At 38.5% G+C, this 20,286-nt stretch overlaps 1 protein-coding gene across 1 annotated transcript; it reads left to right on the top strand.

The window, feature by feature from the left end:
* The first annotated feature begins 245 nt into the window (after window positions 1-245).
* Window positions 246-18,105, top strand: Nbdy (negative regulator of P-body association). The gene is made up of 3 exons (XM_052170951.1): window positions 246-601; window positions 2,371-2,507; window positions 17,837-18,105. The coding sequence occupies exon 1, from the start codon at window positions 364-366 to the stop codon at window positions 568-570; it is 207 nt and encodes a 68-aa protein (XP_052026911.1). The 5' UTR covers window positions 246-363; the 3' UTR covers window positions 571-601; window positions 2,371-2,507; window positions 17,837-18,105.
* The last annotated feature ends 2,181 nt before the right edge of the window (window positions 18,106-20,286 follow it).

Here is a 20,286-nt window from a genome sequence, read left to right as displayed (position 1 = left end):
GCCCAGTTGGCAAGTTACACGAAAATTAGTATTTTTTAAATTAAATTGTATAAAACTCCGCATACAGCTAATTAAACTGTGGGAGAGATGTGCTATGGAAGAGCATTTTATTAAATGTGCACTTTCTTCTTTTTTTTTTCTTTTTTTTCTTTTTGCATTCCATTCTCGTAGAAAGGTTAAAATGGGCTGGGGAACGCAGCGCTGAGGAGGCGGAGAAGGGATATACGTCTCAGGATACAGGAAATACGGTAACAGCGAAACCAGGAGGAAGCCAGCCCTGTGCCTGGAGGGGATCCGCCATCTCAGATCTCGGCCTTGCCAGGGCCCACCAGAGAAAACTAACGCTCTGGTCCTGCCATACCTATGGGGGACCAACCCTGTGCCTCGGGGAGATCCACGCTCCCACCAGGAAATACGCGGGAACCCAAGCCTCCAAAAAAGCGTTGTGTCCTGGCTCCGCGGTGGGATTATCCTGAAGGGACTCCCAGTGGAGGTAGTACCACTCTCCCCTCGGCGCCTCCTCCTGCATCTGCTGGACTCAAGTCGCACCCTCCTCCTCCGGAGAAGTAGTGAAATAGAGTTTTTTCCCAGCCGAAATCAGGTCAGATTCTTTCTTTCTCATCTGGGACATCCAGGCTCTCTGAAACTTAATTATGCCTTTTTCCCAGCTCTTCCCCATTTTCCTGTTCTTTCCACAAATTCAAAAAGAAAAGAAACAAGTATAGGAGCTGAAAAGCCTTTCTTAAAGAAAAAAAAAAGTATGCTTGGATGAAATGGGTATTTGCTTGCATTGAGTAATTAAGATATTTTACATGAGTTAATTGTAATTTTTAAAAACTGCAGTGTTTTGATTTTCATGACAGGCCAAGGAATAGGGAGATACTAACAGAATGTTCACTGGCTGATAAATTAAAACTGGGTGGGGATTTACTATACTCTTCTATTTTTTGTATATATTGAAATTTTTTTCCATTTAAAAATGCTTATCCCAAGAGTAAGGATGTACTTAAGGCCTAATGCCTATGCCCAGGGGAGATTGTAAAGTGAGCTTCAAGAACTAGGTTTTTTTTTCCTGTCTAAGATGAGATTTAGTAAGTGAAAACAAGTTATAATATGATGATCAAACCCAAGTACCATAAAAATGTGCTTGTTCAAGGTATTCAGCAATCATGGAGGATGGAGATGACTCTTGATGAGCAAGGATGCCTGTTAGTCATCGAGTGCCATCAAAGAGGAGGGAGGAATTTAGGGGCAGGCCTTAAAGGGTGGGTGACTTCTACCATATGGCTTGGGATGCTTTTTAGGCCTAGTGTTTCCAGAATGAAAGCCCCGGAGGGCAAGATTGTTCTGGGGGCAGCGTGGTTGTAATTCTAAGTCTGTGAGAAAAGTGTGATACAGGCCTGTTAGGCCTTGAGTGTTTTGCTAAGGAGTACGCAGTTTCTTCTTGATGAACGAGTAGCATTGGAGATTTCCAAATAAGTACTATTTATGTTTTTAAGACTCTAATTCTTATTTTCACAAAATTAATAGCTTATTTGAATGAGGCATATGTTAAATAGAAAACAAACGAACAAGTTTGACTCAAGGCTCACAGTTCTTCTTCATCTTCTAACATAAATCTTTATGGAGTCCATGCTGTGGTTAGGCCTTCCTTGTACAGGGAGGTGTGGGGCACAGATAACCAAAACATAGCAGGAGGAAAATCGATATTTGAGCTAATCAATGAATAACATTGGCAAATGTGAGTGTTCTGGGTATCAGGTTTGCTGCTAAAGCATAAAAAAAAAATGGAGTCTCATTTCACCTAGAAGCAGTTGATTGCCATCCAATAGGCCAGTCCTTCCCTCATTTTTACCTCTATTCAAATGGTAATTTAACAGGCAATAGAGAAAGAAATGCTCACCTAGAAAACAAAGGGGGCTATTCAGGGCAAGAAGTGTTTAGGAGCTGCGTAATTTCTCCCCAGAGATTTAAAGCAGAGATAATTGTAATGGCGGATACTTGTTGAATTTGTGGTGTGTGTGTGTGTGTGTGTGTGTGCCATCTTTTTCTAAAGGATTTCGAATGCTTGCGTTTAATCACAACTCCACTAAAGGATGTTTGTATAGGCTTATAAGTTGCCACAAGTTGTGAGACACTTAAGTAGCCATGTTGAGATTTGATTAAAAAAGAAAATGCTTGATTCCAGAATGGATGCTGTCAGCTGCTGTGCAGAACACACTCCCTAATTCTGTTACCCAGTTATTTAATAGGAATGTACCATTGAATTGGGAGCTGAAAGGAACCTAAGGAACTGAAAAGGCCAGGGGCAAATGAGACAGACTATACGTGACAGAAGAAAGGACTTCACCTTCTTTTCCTGTTTTCCAGTTTGTGAGGGATTGCAGTATGGCTCCATTTCCTTGGTGCGTTTGTAAAATAGTTGACCCATTGAAGACCATGAAGATTCTTTCCAATGCTGCCCTGCTTTTGCTGGTGTCCTGCACCTGGAAGCTGTGATGCTAAAGGTAATCTTTTTTTTATATAAGTAAAAATGGAAGTAAAGGAAGGAAAAGGAGTTGATAATGGCATGTTCAAAATAATCGGACAAATCCCAAAACGCTAGCATAAATAAATTGAAACATTTTCTGTAGTATATGAAATCATATGCACTAAAAATAATCATGTAAATCTGTTTAGTAAATATAATGCTGACTGATTACTTTATAGTTTCTGTTCTTACTGGAAAGAGTCTTTTTAAACCCTATTTTCTAATTATTGCTAGTTAAGTAAGGGGAAAATGATGTACTTTTATACCAATTTTATAATAAAAATCCTTTATTTTATTTTTTTTCTAGTAATCTGTTTTTTAATTATATTGTGATGGTGCTGTCTTTTCTAATGTGTATTTTTTAGTTTATCCAAGAAAATTCATAGGTTTTTTATTTTTGTTTTTGTTTTTTCGGTTTTTTTCAAGACAGGGTTTCTCTGTATAGCCCTGGCTATCCTGGAACTCACTCTATAGACAAGGCTGGCCTTGAACTCAGACATTGACTGCCTCTACTTCCTGACTTTTGGGATTAAAGCCACTGCCTGGCTAGAAATTACTGTGTATTCCTAGTTTTCTGAGGGGATATATTGTAAATGGGTATAGAGTTTTTTGTTTTGTTTTGTTTTTTCAAAATAATTTGCCTGTATCTATTTTCATAAGTATATTTTCCTCATTCCTATGATAATCTGATGATAAATTACAATAATTTTTAACGAATTTCCTTTGATTTTTAATGAGGCTTCCACATTCTTTGGAGGTGGGGGGACAGGGCAAATATTGGTCTTTAGGACTCATGCACTTTCTGTCTTTGGTTGGGTTTTTGTTGTTGATGCTGTTATGTTTTGAGACAAGAGGTGTTACTGGGACCTGATCAGGTTGGGCTGCCTGGTCAGCTAGCCCAAGTGATCAATCTTCCCCAGCACTGTGATGACAAGCCTGGAGGCTTTTATTTATCATCCAGCTTTTATTTAAGGTGCTAGAGATAGAACTCAGGTCTATGGGCTTGCATAGCAAGCAGTTTACTTTTTACCTACTGAACCATCTCTCTAGCCCTGCTTTCTCTATATATTTCTTTGTTTTCTAGTTTCCTCTTGTTCATTCTTTTTCTTTTTCTTTTCCTTTCCTTTCCTTTTCTTTTTTTTTCTTTCTTTCCTTTTTTTTCTTTCTTTCTTTCCTTTTTTTTTTTTTTTTTTTTGGTTTTTTTGGTTTTTTGGATTTGGTTTTTTCGAGACAGGGTTTCTCTGTGTAGCCCTGGCTGTCCTGGAACTCACTCTGTAGACCAGGCTGGCCTCGAACTCAGAAATCCATCTGCCTCTGCCTCCCAGAGTGCTGGGATTAAAGGCATGTGCCACCACCGCCCGGCTGTTCATTCTTTTTCGAATTTAGTGAATTGGGCTCTAGCTGACTAATATTTCTTTGCTAAAATGAAAAGTTAAAACTACAAATTATTCTCTACAGTTGGTAAGAATTTCACAGGTTTGTATATATTATTTTGTTATTATATTTCAATAATTACTGTTTTATAATGTGTCTAATAATTTTTTAAATTTGGGCATTTCACATGTATGGGTGTTTTGTCTGCACGTATGTATGTACCATGTGTATGCCTGGTACCTATGGATGTCAGAAGAGAGCATCAGATTCCTTGGAACTGGAGTTACAGGTGGCTGTGAGTTGCCATGTGGGTGCTGGGTACTATACCCCATCCTCTGCAAGAGCAACAAGCACTCTTAACCACTGAATCATCTCTCTAGCCCCAGCCTATGACATTTTATTTTTAAGTTTACAGTTATTTATGCATTCTTTTAAACATGAAACCATTAGCCTAATTATAATTAAATTTTATTTTTCTCTACTTTGAAGTATTTTTAGTCATTTATTATTATTTTATTTTGGTTTTTCAAGACAGTGTTTCTTCCTGTAGCTCTGGCTGTCCTAGAATTTGCTCTGGAGACCAGGCCAGCTTTGAACTCACAGAGATTGTCTACATCTGCCTCCTGAGTTCTGGGAACAAAGGCATGTGCCACTACTGCCCAGCTTTTTAATCCTTCTTGCATCAAAAAAGAAATGTGTATAGTTGCTGTGCATCTCAATAGAGTTTGATAATATAAAACTTTTCTTGCCAGGTTAGATGGTGCATACCTTTAATTCCAGTATCCAGGAGGCAGAGACATGTGGATCTCTATGAGTTTAGGATAGTCTAGTTTACATAATGAGTCAGGCCACCCTGGGCTACATAACAACAGCTTGTCTACAAACCAAACAAAAGCCAAAGGCTTTATTCTTTCCTTAAATGTAAAAATCATGGTTAGGATATTTATTGATTAATTGAAGTCCTTGGTTAAACTGCGAGGATAGTATAGAACTCTTCCTTTACCCTTTATCCACAGTCTTGCCATATGTGTTCTCCCATTCTCTTTCATTTTGCCACCTAAAAGGAATTTGCAGCTGTATTTCTGCTTTGCTTACTTCTTCACTGTGTTTACTTGAACAAAAACTTTCTCATACATTACCTGTATTCTTGGTTGAAGTTGCAATCCAGGATGACGTATTACACTTAGGTTTTGTTTGTTTGTGTCTTTCCAGTCCTTAAAGATTTAATTATTTATTATATGTGAGTACACTGTACATGTCTTCAGACACATCAGAAGAGAGCGTCAGATCTCCTTATGGATGGTTGTGAGCCACCATGTGGGTGCTGGGATTTGCTCTTAACTGCTGAGCCATCTCTCCAGCCCTGTCTTTCCAGTCCTTGATCAGGAAGTTTCTTCAGTTTCTTTAATCTTCTTTGTCTTTGTTGACATTGAAAAATTTTCAAAACAAAAGACAAATTTTTGTAGGGGGTTCCTCAATTTAGCTGTGTGTATCACTTCCCTATTGTGATATTTTGATGATATCCATTGGCAGGAAGACCAAGGAAGTCACGTTAAGTGTTTCTGTGGGAGTCATATTCAGAGCTTGCTCATGATGCAGATGTCATGTCAACATTGATTTCTTGGCTAAGTTGTTGGGGATTCTGTTAGATTAACCCACCGTTTTCTCTTTGCAGTCAATCATTTGCCATGAATACTTAGAGATTGTAACTTTTCTGTTTCTTGTCACGCTATCTTCTAGTAGTTTTTACATCTGTTCATTATTCTGGACTAAATGTTTTTACTGTGACTACAAAAGAATGCTTCAAGCACTATCTTTTTTACTGAATTCACTAGTTTATATTCTACTTGAAGAGAACGCCTTTTCCATTTCTTATAAGTAGACACCTAAGTTTTTGTGTTATTTCTTTCATTAATAGCCTTTTATTGTCATAATTATTTTATTCAGTGTGTCTTCTCTATCCTTTGGCATGCTCACCATTCTTTGATAGATATTTAGACTTATTTTAACATTTCTTTTCTTCCTTACTTTCAGGCTCATCTTATATTTTCTACCCCATTGACCATTTCTCTATTTGACTGTGCCACTGGGAGACCGTATTTACAAACTGAGGTGTGGAACTATGGATTTTTTTCTAAAATCTTTTGTTATTTCACGTTTAATTTCAGAATACAAACATTATTTCATATTTGTTGAAATTTGCCTTATGTTTTAGAGAGCATAATCTACTGTCTTGTGTGTTTGTAAAGGGTTTGTATATTCCAACTGTTCTATATAAGGGTTTATAAATATCTGTTAAATGTATTAACTTGTAAAAATCTTCTATATCCACAGTAAAGTATAGGATATACATTCTATCATTTGTGACCCCTTTCTTAAATCTTTTCTTAAAACCTATTTTATTTGCTATTAATACAGGTACAGCAGGCCCACATTTGTGGAAATAGAATTTCTTTTTCAGTTCTTTAATCTAGTCACCTTTTTATTGAGGCAGGGTCTCTCTATGTAGCCCTGGGTAGCCTGAAACTCCCTATGTAGACCAGGCTGATCACAAACTCACAGAGATTCACCTACTTCTGCCTCCTGAGTGCTGAGAGTAAAGGTATACACTACCATGCCTGGCTCCATTCAATATTTTAGATGACATTTTATTTGTTTATTCTTTGTGTCCATGTATGTGGTAGGGATACATGCATATGTGTGTGGGCATGTGTGCTATTGTTTGTTTGTAGTGACTGGTGTACAGTGTTAAGGGACATGTTTTCTATCTGGCGGGGCCTGAGAATCAAACTCATCTCTTTTGTAAGGTTTGATGGCCAGAGCCTTTACCTCCTGATCCATCTTGCCCATCCTACCTACACTCTATTTTGTTTGCTGTATTTTTTAGAAAACATTCTGCCAAAAGTATGAATGCAGTGATTTGTTTCTGAATTTAACAATAAGAATTATATTTAGCAGTAAAGATAAACTGTGTAAATACTTTTTTCTTTTTATATGTTTAAAAATCTCTCATATTCAATCTGTTGTTTGTAGTTTACCTGTAAAGTCTCCATATATTATGGAATATATAATATATACATACATACATTCATACATACATACGTATATACATATGCACTTTCACTAAACCATTTAGAAGAACTTTCAGACCTAACCATATTTCATCCTTAAATACTTCTTCAAATCTTTGAAGAACATTGGTATTACTGCAGAATTGCTATGTAAAATATTTTACACATTAAGTTTTCCTCACAATGCCCTGTGTTGCCTTCATTTGTTTATATCATCATTCGTTATATTTACTTATTATAAATCTTTGGTCCTCTCAACTCTAAAATAACATCTGTCTGAATTCTAATTTTTCATGACATGGGCATTCTTGTGTCCAGATAGTTGTCCTGTGTATGCCCACAATCTGGGCTTGTCTGATTGGTTCATTCTACCATGAATAACCTAGGCAGTTTTAGCTAGAAGACAACATAGTTGATGTTCTGTCTTTCCTATGACATTGTATGAGGATGTGCCAGATGGTAGTTTTATCACAAGGATCTTGATGCTTTTGGTAATTTCATGGATAGCTAGGCAGGCACTTTTTTTCTTATTTTTTCATATGTAGTTTTAGCTTTTGGGACACATAGAATTATAGCTTATATTTAATACCATATCTTTTTGCAGAAGCAGTCAGTGTTAAGAGAGGTTCTCATATTTATTCTGTGTTCATGTTTTCCTGCTTCAAATTGTATATTTAGATGGGCTGGCTGTCAGGAGTTGTTTTTAGTTTTTGTTTTTGTTTGTCTGTTTTTTTAAGCAGCCCCATGCATAATCTCTTTAACACTTTTCAAGGAGGTTGGCCATTTTTTCACTTTTTGGGCAAACATTTTTTTTATTTTATTTTGTGTGTATGAGTATTTGGCTTGCATGTATGTCAATGTACCAATTTCTTGCTATATAGCCTGGACTGGCTTAGAACTCCCTATGTACACAAGGCTGATATGAAACTCATAGCTCTCCACCTGCCTCTGCCTCTTGAGTTCTGAGATTAAAGGCATGTGCAACCATGCTCTGCCCACTCCTTTTTGCTATATATTATATTTGCTTGCATTTGTTAATTTATTATGAAATTTAGGGCTCGAGACAACTTCATTATATTATACTGCTGTAGATCAGTAAGTTTCATCTAATTAATCAAAGTGTTGGCCAGCTGCATCCTTTCCAGGGGCTCTAGAAGAGAAGTTGTATTCTGTTCCTTAAGTTGTTGGCACAGTTGAGTTCCTTACAAAGGTAAGAGTAAGGTCACTGCTTTCATTGTGGATGTCTGCCATGGGTGTTCCCAGCACTTAGAATCCCTTCATCCATGATCCTCTTTCACAGTCTTCAAAGGCAGGTTGAATCCCTCTCACACTTACAATTTCTCCATTTCTATTCTCATCCATCCTCTTTCTGACTCAGAGAGGGAAAGGGCTTCTGTCTTTCAATATATGTCCAGTCAGAGTATGCCAGCCAGTTAATCCAGAGGAAACTGGATTGGAATCTTTTGTCTTGGAATCCACAACCACATTATGTCTGCAGAGTTCTTTTACCTTGTAAATTGATACAGGTACCAGTTCTGAGAATTATGATGAGAACTCCTTTATGTAGCTGTCATTCTGCTTTCCACACATTCCATTATAGCAGCTAACTATAACCCAATGTGTGATCATCCATTCTTTGATTCAACCAACATAAACAGTTTTTAAAACATATATTAAAGTGAATGTATGTTATATTACAGACATTGTACCAGGTGCCAATACTTCAAGAAGATGCCATAAACTGGTTTGGTAAGTTCTGGAGGGATTGGCACTTAATGCTGTAAGAGAATGCAAGAGGCCTAGATTAGAAGTATCAGGATTCTTTTGTGTGGATCAATGTCTGTGCTGGGTCTTAACAAGTAGTCTCAATATTAAGGTGGGAAACCATAAAAAGATATATTAGTTTTCTGGTTTCAGTGATTAAAATACCATGACCAAAAAGAAACATCAGGAAGGAAGGGTTTTTTTTGACTTAAGGTTTCAAAAGGATAGAGTTCATAATGGTGCGGAAGGAAACTAAAGCAGGAGGCTGGCTGATAACTTTTTTTTTCAGAATAAACCAATTTATTATTATTTATTTTTATTTTTTAACTCACAATCATAACATGGTTAGTTCAAGGAGGCCAAACACTTGCCCGGTAACCAACACTACAAGCCTCAGTAAACATTTATAGTTCGATCTCTTTCATGGCCATTCCGAAGCAATGGAGCTGTTAGAGATAAGGGTCCACACTTGTACTATCAATTATACAGAACCAATTGTACATCTCTTCAGCTTGAATTTCTTGATTAGATTAAACCATTTGCAATCCTGCACTGCCGCAGCCCCTCGTTGAAGCCCTCACAGAGCTTGACAGCGCTCTGGTTCTGAGCACACTCCAGGAACTGCTTGATCTCTAGAGAGCAAGGTCCAAAAGACTGCTGGTTCTGCAGCTGGGCTCCCTGAGGCTCCTGGTAAGTGATGTCAGGCTTTGCAGGCTCAGCACTACCACATCCACTGAAGCCCTCAGTGATGGCGTGACCCAGAGTGTGCCCCCACCGCAGAGCCCACAGCCACACCAGCTGCGGTGGAAGCCATGTGGGCCATCAGGCCTGGCCACCCGGGTACAGCGTCAGGTGAGCCAACTGCAGATGGTGCAGCTGCTGCTGGAATCAGCTGCCGGTGCTCTTCTGGGAGCAGCCTTCATCGGAGGGGCCCGGCTGGCCGGAGGAGTTACCCGGGAAGTGCGGCTTGGGCCGCACGTGGCATCCTAACTGCTTGTAGTCTCTGTGTTCAGTGAAGATAAGCTGCTGGCTGATAACATTTTATCCAGACACGTAGGAAGCAGAGAAGGCTAGAAGGAAGTGGGGCAAGACTATTAACAACCCTCAATGCTTACCCCTACTTAGTTGCTTTCTCCAGAAAGGTTCTACCTCCATAAAGGTTCCACAACATTTCTTGAAATTCAGGGGGCTGATCCTGAACTCTCAAGCACCAATATTGCCCCAGCCCCACAAATTGCTATGATTACAGGCATGTGTCACCGTGCCCATAATATTTCCTAACAGTACCAACCAACTGGGGATCAAGTATTCAAATATAGGGTACATTTCTCATTTGAACCATTGCCAGCTGCCTCCCCCCATGGAAAATACTTCAAGTAGTAAGACTGAAGTGGCCAGAAGTATAGAGCTCAAGACAGCCTGTTCTTTTAAAGTGTGCAGCTAATAGGAGCTACATCTGCGAGTCATATAACTTCCTGGGATGTAGAGATGAACTTATTGAGTAATGTGAAAAATGAATATGAAGACGTGTTCTTTACACGTCTACAGATGTGTTTCCAGATAAATCAACCAGAAATAGAAAGTCATTACAAGCTTTTAAGGAAAGCCAAGTTTGGTGGCACATTCTTTTAATCCCAGCATTGGGAGGTAGAGGCACGTGGGCTGCTATGAGTTCAAGACCAAACTGGTCTACATAGTGAGGCCCAGGCTAGCCAGGGCTACAGAGTGAAATCCTGCTCAAAAACTCCAAAAGTCAAAAGCACAAAATGAATACAACAACAACAACAACAACAACAAAGCAAACCTTTAAGGAGAGTGCTGTGTTCACATGAATACCCTAATTCCCAAACTTCTGCTTGAAGAAGCCAATATTTGTTGTTGCATCTTTGTAATTATCTTTATTTTGGATCCCAGTATTTGTATTTGCTTGCACAGGTCAGGTATCAAAATAGTAGACACACTCTGAAATCTCAGTATCTCTAAATTCCACCTGGTTGATTAGGAAAACCAGTAGCAAGAACAAAGAACTTTGCTGTTCTTACCACACCACTCCCCTTTATAGAAAAGATTCTTTTTTCATACAATATATGCTGATTATAGTCTCCTCTCCATGTACCTCTCTCAGTTCCTCCCCTACTCCCTGGATCCACTCCCTTTCTGTTTCTGATTAGAAAAGAACAGGCTTCTGAGAGATAAGAACAAAACATAAAATACAGTAAGAGAAAACAAAAGCTATCATATCTAAGTAGGACAGGACAAGCCAACGGAAGGAAAAGAGCCAAACAAAAGGCAAAAAGAATCAGAGATCCTACTAGGTCACACACTCAGAACTCCATAAGAAGCATTGTAAACAATTAAAGCCATAATATATAAGCAGAGGACCTGGGGCAGACCTGTGCAGGCCCAGAGTTCGCTGTTTCTGTCTCTGTGAGTTCACATGAGCTTTGCTCCTGTTGGTTCAGAGGGCCTTGTTCTCCTGGAGTCCTCCATCCCCTCTGGCTCCTATACTCTGTCTCCTCTTCTGCAGTGTTTCCTGAACTCTAAGGGTGGGATTTGATGGAGACATCTCATTTAGAGCTGAGTGTTCCAAGGTCTCTTACTCTTTGTATAATGTCTGGCTGTGAGTCTCTGTATTTGTTCCCATCTGCTGTAAAAAGAAGCTTCTGATGATGGATGAACAAGCCCTGATCTATGAGTCTAGGTCAACATCATTGGGAGTCTTCTTATCACTTTTTCAAAGACCAGTAGGAAGAGTCCTGTGGAAATTCCTAAACAACCCAGGCCATTGCCAAGACAGTAGGTTGCTCTCCACAAACTGACAGCAAGGCCCCATTCCTGAGGACAACATCCACACAAACCATTGAACATGGAGAGGGCTAGCTGGTACCTACATAGAAGCTTCAGCACTGTGTTCCAGTATCTTTTGTATGGGAAGGTACTCTTCAGGCTACCAAACAAGAAATATATGCAGCAACCCAGCCCCAAGACCTTTTATCTACAGTCTATGTTGGCTTCAAGATACAGTAGTGTAATCATGGCACAAAGATTGTGGAAGTAACCAGTCATTGTCTGGTTTGACTGAAGAACCTCTCTATGAGATGGAACCCTTACCCCGTACTGCTTATGTGACTGAGAAACAGAGACAAGATAACTCAGGGACCTGGGGTAAAATCAGACAATACTGTTTTTCATTTGTTTAAGTACACTGAAATTTGAAGTTGAACTTGAGGATATAGCCATCTCCAGCCTGTGAAGTGTGCTGATGACATAAGAAAGCAGAATTCACTCTCATCTTTTGCCATCTTCAGGTCTTTCAGGTCTATGGCTGGATCAATGCCCTTGTTAAAGGGGCATCATATCAACAAGAGGCCTTTTGGTATTATGACTCTTACCATGAAGGAGAGAGTTTGTATTGTCTTTTTATTACATATGTGAGTTACTGCCCATTAAAAAGGACTGGATCCAGGAAACATCCACTTAGCTGGAGTTACCAACTCATATCCCATCCTTTCCCTTCTGGCCCAAACTTACCCTCCTCTGCCTTTCCTATGATTCAGAACTCTCAACTGGTCAGAGGACAGTACAGGGCAGAGGAAATGCTCTAAAAAGAGATCATGGGCCTTGGAGGTATTTGGTGACCTTTCCTGGTGCTCACTCATAGATGAGATACTCCTTTCTTCTACCATCTAGATGCCTTTCCTAGCTGGTTGGCTCAGCCCAAAGTGGTATAGCCCCCAGCTGAATTTACAGGCCTATTAGAAAGTAATCTTACAGCAAAGTTACGGTCAATCTAGTCCTGGGTCCAGTTGCTTATGCTGTGTAGAGAGCAGGACTATGACTTGAATCTTCCTATGTGGTCACTGTGTGTGTGTGAGAGAGAGAGGGGGGGGCAGACAGACAGATGGACAGAGAGACACACACACAGAGAGACAGAAAAAACTGTGTGTGTGAACTGTGTGTATATGCATTGTGTGTATGTGTTAACTTTACATTTTTTGTTCTTGTAAGAGCAGGAGCCAAGGGAAATGGAGGGCCAGCAGGAGGGGAAAGTCAGAGGCTGCCAGGAAAGGATTCCCCTAAGGCCTCTAGCCCTCTAGTCCCTAGTTTCTTAGCCCTTTGCTCAGTAAGCACTTTCTTGGCCTTTTCTAGAGGTTGGAAAGGTTCCAGGGCTACATCAATAGGCAGACAGGGAAAGAGTTTTTAGCTATGATATGTACTCGATATCTACCCAGAGGTAAGCGTAGGTGGAGCCAATCAAACACAAGAGCTGGGGTGAACCCATCAGTGGGAAGCCAAGAGTAAGTGACAGCATATGTCTCCTGGCTGGCACATTGCCTGTGCTTATCACAAGAAAAGGGAAGGCACTTTGGTTCCACTGCTTGGGGGCTCTATGAGAAAGAAGAGGAAGACTTGGTGGTAGGCTCCCACTGGCAGGAACTGCCAAGCAAAAATGCCTCATCACCATAACCTCTCTCATGTGTTCCTGTGAGGAAAGGAACCACCTGGTCCAGCTTGCCTGGAGCTCTCGGGATTGGATACATTGCAGATCTTCACAAAAGATATCAGTGTCAATGGCCTCAGTGCCTATGTCACTGGCCATTGGCTAAGCCCCACTGCTTGGCCTGCATGCTGCTACCTGTATTGCTGTAGAGCTTCTAGAGTGTCTACTTGTCCTGTGGGTCATGCTGGTATGCAGCTTCTTTCTGGGTGGTGCCTCTGACTCACGATGAAAGATCTGATTTGGCCTGAGTCTGCTCAGCCTAACTGCCCTTGTTCACTACCATGCCTAACGTCTGGCATTTGGCAGAAGGCAAATATCATTGCTGCCTAGGCCTTTCAGATACTATTTCCTCTGGATGATGAATGGCAGTCACTCATTTCTCTATGCATACCAAGGATTTGCACCTCTATTATGCTTGCTGAGGTGAAAGCTATAGGGTAGTGCCTTTGGAGGTATTGGGTTTTTCTGTAACACTAAGTGTGTTAAGATCAATACTGGTGTTTTCTTCAATATGCCCAACACTTGATGTTCATTTGTATCTCCTTGGAAGTGTAGGCCACACTGTACTGTGGACTGGTTGAATTGAGAAAGAAGCCGTCTGTGCATTTTTTACTGGGAGAAGGGCAATAGTTCAATCTGATGAGACCAAAACCAAACGTACAGACAGGAGTCACTCCTGTTTGTCACCAACTGTGGAATGTCTCCTAATCTCGGCTAGTTAGTTGTAAGGGCATCATTTGAACTCTGGGGAATAAGAGGACAGAAAGTAGTATGGGGATCTGGACAAGCAAGTAGTGGAATGCTCCATTTCAATGCCACAGGTTCCTTTTTGAAAAACCATTTAATGTGATCTCTGCATGCTGTTATGGGTTTTGTCCTACTTTTGAAAGGCACACTAAAGTGTACCTCGTACCCTTTTCTATTTCTTTCACTCCAGATTTTTTCGTGTGTACATTTATTCTTTTTCTACTTGAATAAATTACTTTGTCTGATTTGTCCATATTGCCTGTGTATATTGGCATTTATTTGGAATAGACGAAAGTTTTTCACTAATATATTGGCTACAATATGTTTCTTAACTTTTCTTTCTTTGCTTGTTTTCTGTTGCTTCTCTGGGCATTATTGGTTTGCAAGAGCATAGACTTTTTGAAAAACAAAATAAAATATTTAAATATTAGTGCATAAAATAGTGCATCATAGGTTAAGCATATAGTTTGTTGATAGAAAACATGCCTAACTTGTATGAATCCTTGGGTCAGGTTCATAGCGCCACAGAGCCTACTAAAACATAAATACAAGACCCAGTGTGTCATATCGCAAAACATTCTATTTAGGAAGAAAATTAAAATCTGTTCAGCAGATTAGTATAACTTTTACTAAGGCTTCCTATGGGATTTTAAGTCTAATTTCTTTTAAATAGCATCTTGCCGTGGAACCCAGGCATACCTAGAACTCACTACAGTATCCAGGTTGATTTCAGACTCTTGATCTTCCTACATTTAAATCCCAAGTGCTAGGATTCCAGTCATGTGGTCACCACACCCTGCTTATAATTCGTTTTTGAATGTGAAATACTAGATTTTTTAAAGAGCTAAAGGTAAATTATTTTAAAATTGTTTATATAATCTCACAATTGTGCTTATACATAACTATCAAATATATTTATTTCATGTTTTATAAAGTAAAAGCTACTATTTCCGACCAAGATCTGTCTATACCATGTGGACAATGAATTATCATACCTATTTTAACAGAGCACAGCTGGCCCTCTGTTAAAGGCTCTGAGTCAGTGGATTCAATTAGCCCCAATCCCAGATCCACAATGTTACTTTGTCACTGTGGTTGTTCTATACTGTATTAGTAAATCTGTGATGGTTTGCATGTAGCCTTTTCTTTTATATGACAACTTAAACAATAACCATTTACATATCATTTATATTGTTTTAGGCATTATAAGTAATCTGTGATATTTATAATGAATATGTAAGTATGCATGTCATTTATATGGAAATACAAAGGCATTTTATATAAGGAATTAAGTACCAACAGAGTTTGGGATCCATTTCCTGGCAGATACTTAGGGAGATACTTGAAATTTGTTTTCCATCATGTTCCAATAGGCTGAGAATATATTTGGATATTTTTTGAAAACAATTGGAAAGACACTCAATGCCCTTTATTTGGAGAATTATTGATTTACTTATAGAATCTTGTAGTACTCTATTATACACATATCCAAAAGATCATATGAAATCTATGTGTAGTGCATGAGATACTAAGTAATGAAAATATTGCTTAATTATGCATAATTTATAAACTCATTTTTAATATCAAATGAAAAAGCTTACACATTTGTCAATATATCTGTTAAAAAATATGGAGCATGTACTCTAGACTACATCTGTCAATCTACAGAGACTGGGAATGGGACTTATTGAAAACAAATTACTTAACTTTCTTTTGTTTTTTGGGGGGGGGTTGTTTCTTTTTTAGACAAAAGGTCTCATTTAGTTCAGGCTGTCTTTGAACTCCTAATCTTCTTGTCTTTACTTTCCAAATGATGAGATTATAGGCATAACTGCACCATCACACCCAGCTTCTAATATTGTCTTTATATATTTTATATTTTAATACTACACCTATGTTAAAATAATTTTTATAAAACTTTCAAACTTGTATATAAAGAAAGATCATAAACTTGGAGAGAGTTGATATGCATTCTGGTTACACTAATACACATATAAATATGTATAATGGCTAATTCAGTGACTGTTTCTAATAACATATCCAACAGTCTTGTCTTTTAGTATGAAAACATGGTTTGAACAAGTGGTTAAAGAATAGGCAGGTCATAGAAGACAGATTGTGTGTGGTCAACCACAAAGAATGACTGTGCGTTCTTTACTGGAAGGTAACCAGTGGTTAAATCTGTTGAGATCAATCTAAACATAGAAAGAGGAGCCGCTCATTTCTGTCATAAATCAACTACTGTGGAACATTTCCTAATCTGTACTAACCATATCATACTCAATGATGTTCAGCAATGGAATCATTAAATAAATTAACATTGTCATAGGGAGTAATATTTATTAGACCAATGAAATATTGAGGTATGTCCATTTTTATAAAGAAATCTCATTAAGTGAGCGGGGAGTGGTGGTTCACACCCAGGACCCCAGCACTTGGGAAATAGAGATAGGAGGGAAAGCCCAAGTTTGCAATTAGTTCATTCTGTTTGTAGTAGTAAAAATTCTTGGGAGATGGCTCAGTGGGTAAAGTGCTTGTGGCATGAGTGTGACACCCTGAGTTCGAATCCCCATAAACCAGGTAAAACTGGGTGTGGAACCACACATCTGTAGTCCCAGCATTCCTAAGGCAAGATGGGAGGTGAAACGGGAGAATTCTTGGAAGCTTGCGGGCCAGCTAGCCTGGTATCCGCTCCTGTGAACAACAAAAGACCCTGTGTCAGACAAGGTGAAAGGTGAGAACCATCAGTCAGAGATTATCTTCTGATACTCACATGAAGTATGTTCATTCACATGAATGCATGTACATATACATATGCATATATGTGTGTACACACATATACCCTATATATACAAACAAAAAGATTTGAAGCATTTTAATGGTATCAACTTCATTACATATAATATATTTGGACCTGTGTTTCATTCGTGAAGTTTATGAAAGTGGTCCTACATGTGAATAAATTGACTTAATTGTTTTTCATAAGTAAAAGTTGCAATCACATTTAATGCCATTCAGCAGAGGAGTAATTTAATAGATAATATTGTCATATAATAGAGCATTACGAGACAACTGAAATAATGAGGCTAGCTGATTTTTATAAAGAAATCTCATTAAGGGATCTGAGCATGGTGGTACACACCCATAATAATCTCTGTACTTGGGAAACAGGCAGGAGGGCAATTATGAGTTTGAGTCTAGTCTTGAGTTGTACAGTGAAAATGAGATGCCATCACAGAAAGAGAGAAACATCTAGAACTTAAAAATTAGTAAAGAAGTATATATATGGGTGATCTCATGTATATTTCAAGCTTCAAATGTAAAATGCTTTTATTGTAACCACTATGTACATATACATATATTTAAAGGCTTAGACAATGGCGAAGAAGTAATTGCTACTGGTGTCTTCATCAGAAGATGGAGGGAAGACTGAAGAATGGTAAAAGCATGGTGACAAGAGGATTGTTAGCTGTGTTGTTTCAATATAAATTTTCTAAAGAATATAAGAGTTAGTCACGGGCAATGAAGCAACGCTGGTCCCAGGTGATCGATGACGATATACAGAAAAGCAAGAGCCATTGAAGTGTGCATGCCAGACATCTTCTGGGAGAATATTATGCTTAGGGTAGCAGAAACGTCTGATCTAGTTGACGCAATAGACTTTTTTTTTTTTTTTACTTGAATCCAAATGCATTGGGTACTAAGTGCTTTTAGATTATCAGTAGCCTATGATCCTTTTCTCCCATGGCCTGCTTAGAAGGGAATTTCTACATTGAACACATGTATTTGACCTGTATACTTGCATTTCTCATTGTAAATGAATATCCTTCTCTTTTTTGTATCTTTCAGTATAATGATGTAATGACTGTGATTTCACCTCCAGAATTTGGATGACTCTAGGACATGGGCAAGATCAGGTTGTAGACTTCTAGGACTGAAGGCCATGGTGTGTGTGGATCATGGTAAACTCACCAAAGCAAGTAATGCCCTTGAGATGATCCTGCAGAAGCTTCTCACTGCTCTCTTTTGTTGACACCCAGTCTTTGCTGTATTACATTAAAGTTGCAGAAATCCATTTATGTCCAAATAAATTTTGTCTTATGGCAGTGTTAGAGCTATATTATTATCTACTGCATTTGGAAGTTTGAAATGTGAATGTTCCATAAAAATCCTAAATATAAAATATTATAAAATTTGTCCCCCAATCTGATCTTCTTCCTACAGATGGCCATCTAATCAACACTGTAGTGTGACTATGGCAGGAGTGGCATGGGAAGGTAAAATACTCAGAGTTAGGTTGCTGGACCTTACATTTATGCCTTGTATAGCCTCATATTAATCCTCATGCTGTATGCCACATCTTAACTATTCTTGTGGTCAAGATGGTTTATATGCCCATTTTTCTAATTTGCTACTTCTAAACCAGAATTAAACAATAACTATCCTAATTATAAACATTTTTAAGTATTATGTGGCAAAACACACAGAGTATGGGAAAACTTTCGCTGAGAGCATTCTTACACTTTACAGAGTGAACAAAGGCATGTATTAATTATTCATGAATTAGGGATTTAAGGGTTAAGGATGTAGCTGAATGGTAAAGCTCTTGTCTAACATGCAAGTCCCTGGATTTAATCCTCCAAACTGCCAGAACCTAAGCCAGAAATAGTGTTTGGGAGGAGTGTTTAGAGATGCACAGGAAAATTGCGTATTCACTGTAACAACTGTCAGCCAGAAGTATAAGAAGAATTCTATCTTTTGAATATTAATAAAGGAAAAGTACATTGTTCTAAGTACATAGTAGATCTGAAAGCAACATATAAACATGCCTATAGAGTTTATAAAACTCATATAATTTGTTCAGGTAAGTAGTTGAAGCTGACATATTTTTGAAAAAGTGTGAAGGTGTCTATTTGATAAAGGTGACTATTTGATTCAGAACACTGGAATTAGTCCCTAGCCTCAGAAACAAGAAATCTAAGAAACAAAATCCCAAATATACAGTTATAATTACTTCTATTCCAGAGTTATACCATGCACAGTTAATACATCCTAAGTAAGTACATTAAAGACACTGTCTTTCCTAGCACTTTGGAGCTTTAAAACTATTGAAGCAGCACAAATATTACAAACAGAAGCCATGGTCTTTGGAACCAAATGATAACTGGCTGTAAGCATGTTATCCGTTCAACGGCTCAATATTCTACAGATGAATAAAGGATCCAGATGAGTAAAGGATCTCAATATTCTACAGATGAGTAAAGGATCCAGTCTCTGAGTTCAAGTTGCCTTCTGAAATTCCACAGTGATCTGAAAATCATAGGAAAGCAATGGAACTAGAACAGCCAAAACATTTGCAGAATATTTTCTTTTTCCAGATTTGAAAAAGTACTACAGAAGTACAATGAGCAAAAATGGTGTGGCATAGACATGTTGATTAATGAATTATTAATCAGCAGCCTAGAAATAAACTCTCATATTTAAAGACAGCTTCTGAAAAGGTGCCAAGCAAGAGTAAAGAATGATGTTTTGAGTAAATGGTGCTGTGACTAGTGGGAAACCTTGTGCAAAACGATGAAGCTAAGCCAGGCAGTGGTGGTACATGCCTTTAATCCCAGCACTTGGGAGGCAGAGGCAGGCGGATTTCTGAGTTTGAAGCCAGCCTGGTCTACAGAGTGAGTTCCAGGACAGCCAGGGCTATACAGATATACAGAGAAACCCTGTCTCAAAAAAACTCAAAAAAAAAAAAAAAGGATGAAGCTAAATCCCCTCTTTACATAACATCCAAAACCTAATGTAAAATATATCAAAGGAATAAATGCAATGGTTACATATAAAATTCTTGGAAAGAAATGGGAGTAAGTATTTGTGAGCATGAATTAGCTACTTTAAAACAAGTGACAATAAAAAAATGTGGGTAATTTTTATATAGTACAGCTCCATATGTTATTTTAGTCTAAAAAAATTACAGTATGATTTCAAAGAACACCCTCAGGGGAGGAAAGTGGTGGGTTGGAGACTTCTAGCATTTCCTACATGTCTGCTATATTAAGGCAAGGGGTGTTTCTTCAGGGAGAGGCGATGTGGAAAGGTCCTGGGGTGCAACAATAGAGGCCTTGTGAAATCCAGAAATGTTGGATGTTAGGTTTGAAAAAGAAACAACCCTAAAGGCTGAGTATGGTTGTTCATGCTTTAAATTCTGGCACTCGGGAGGCAGAGAGGTGGACTTCTGCAAGTTCTAGGACAGCCAGGACTACATATATAAAAAAGGTCAGGGGGTGTAGGTGGAGTGTGGGGAA

This window comes from Apodemus sylvaticus, chromosome X (genome assembly GCF_947179515.1).
Source record: "Apodemus sylvaticus chromosome X, mApoSyl1.1, whole genome shotgun sequence".
Classification (NCBI taxonomy): Eukaryota; Metazoa; Chordata; class Mammalia; order Rodentia; family Muridae; genus Apodemus; species Apodemus sylvaticus.
The sequence above is the reverse complement of the archived record's forward strand: the minus strand, read 5'-3'. Positions and strand labels throughout refer to the sequence as shown.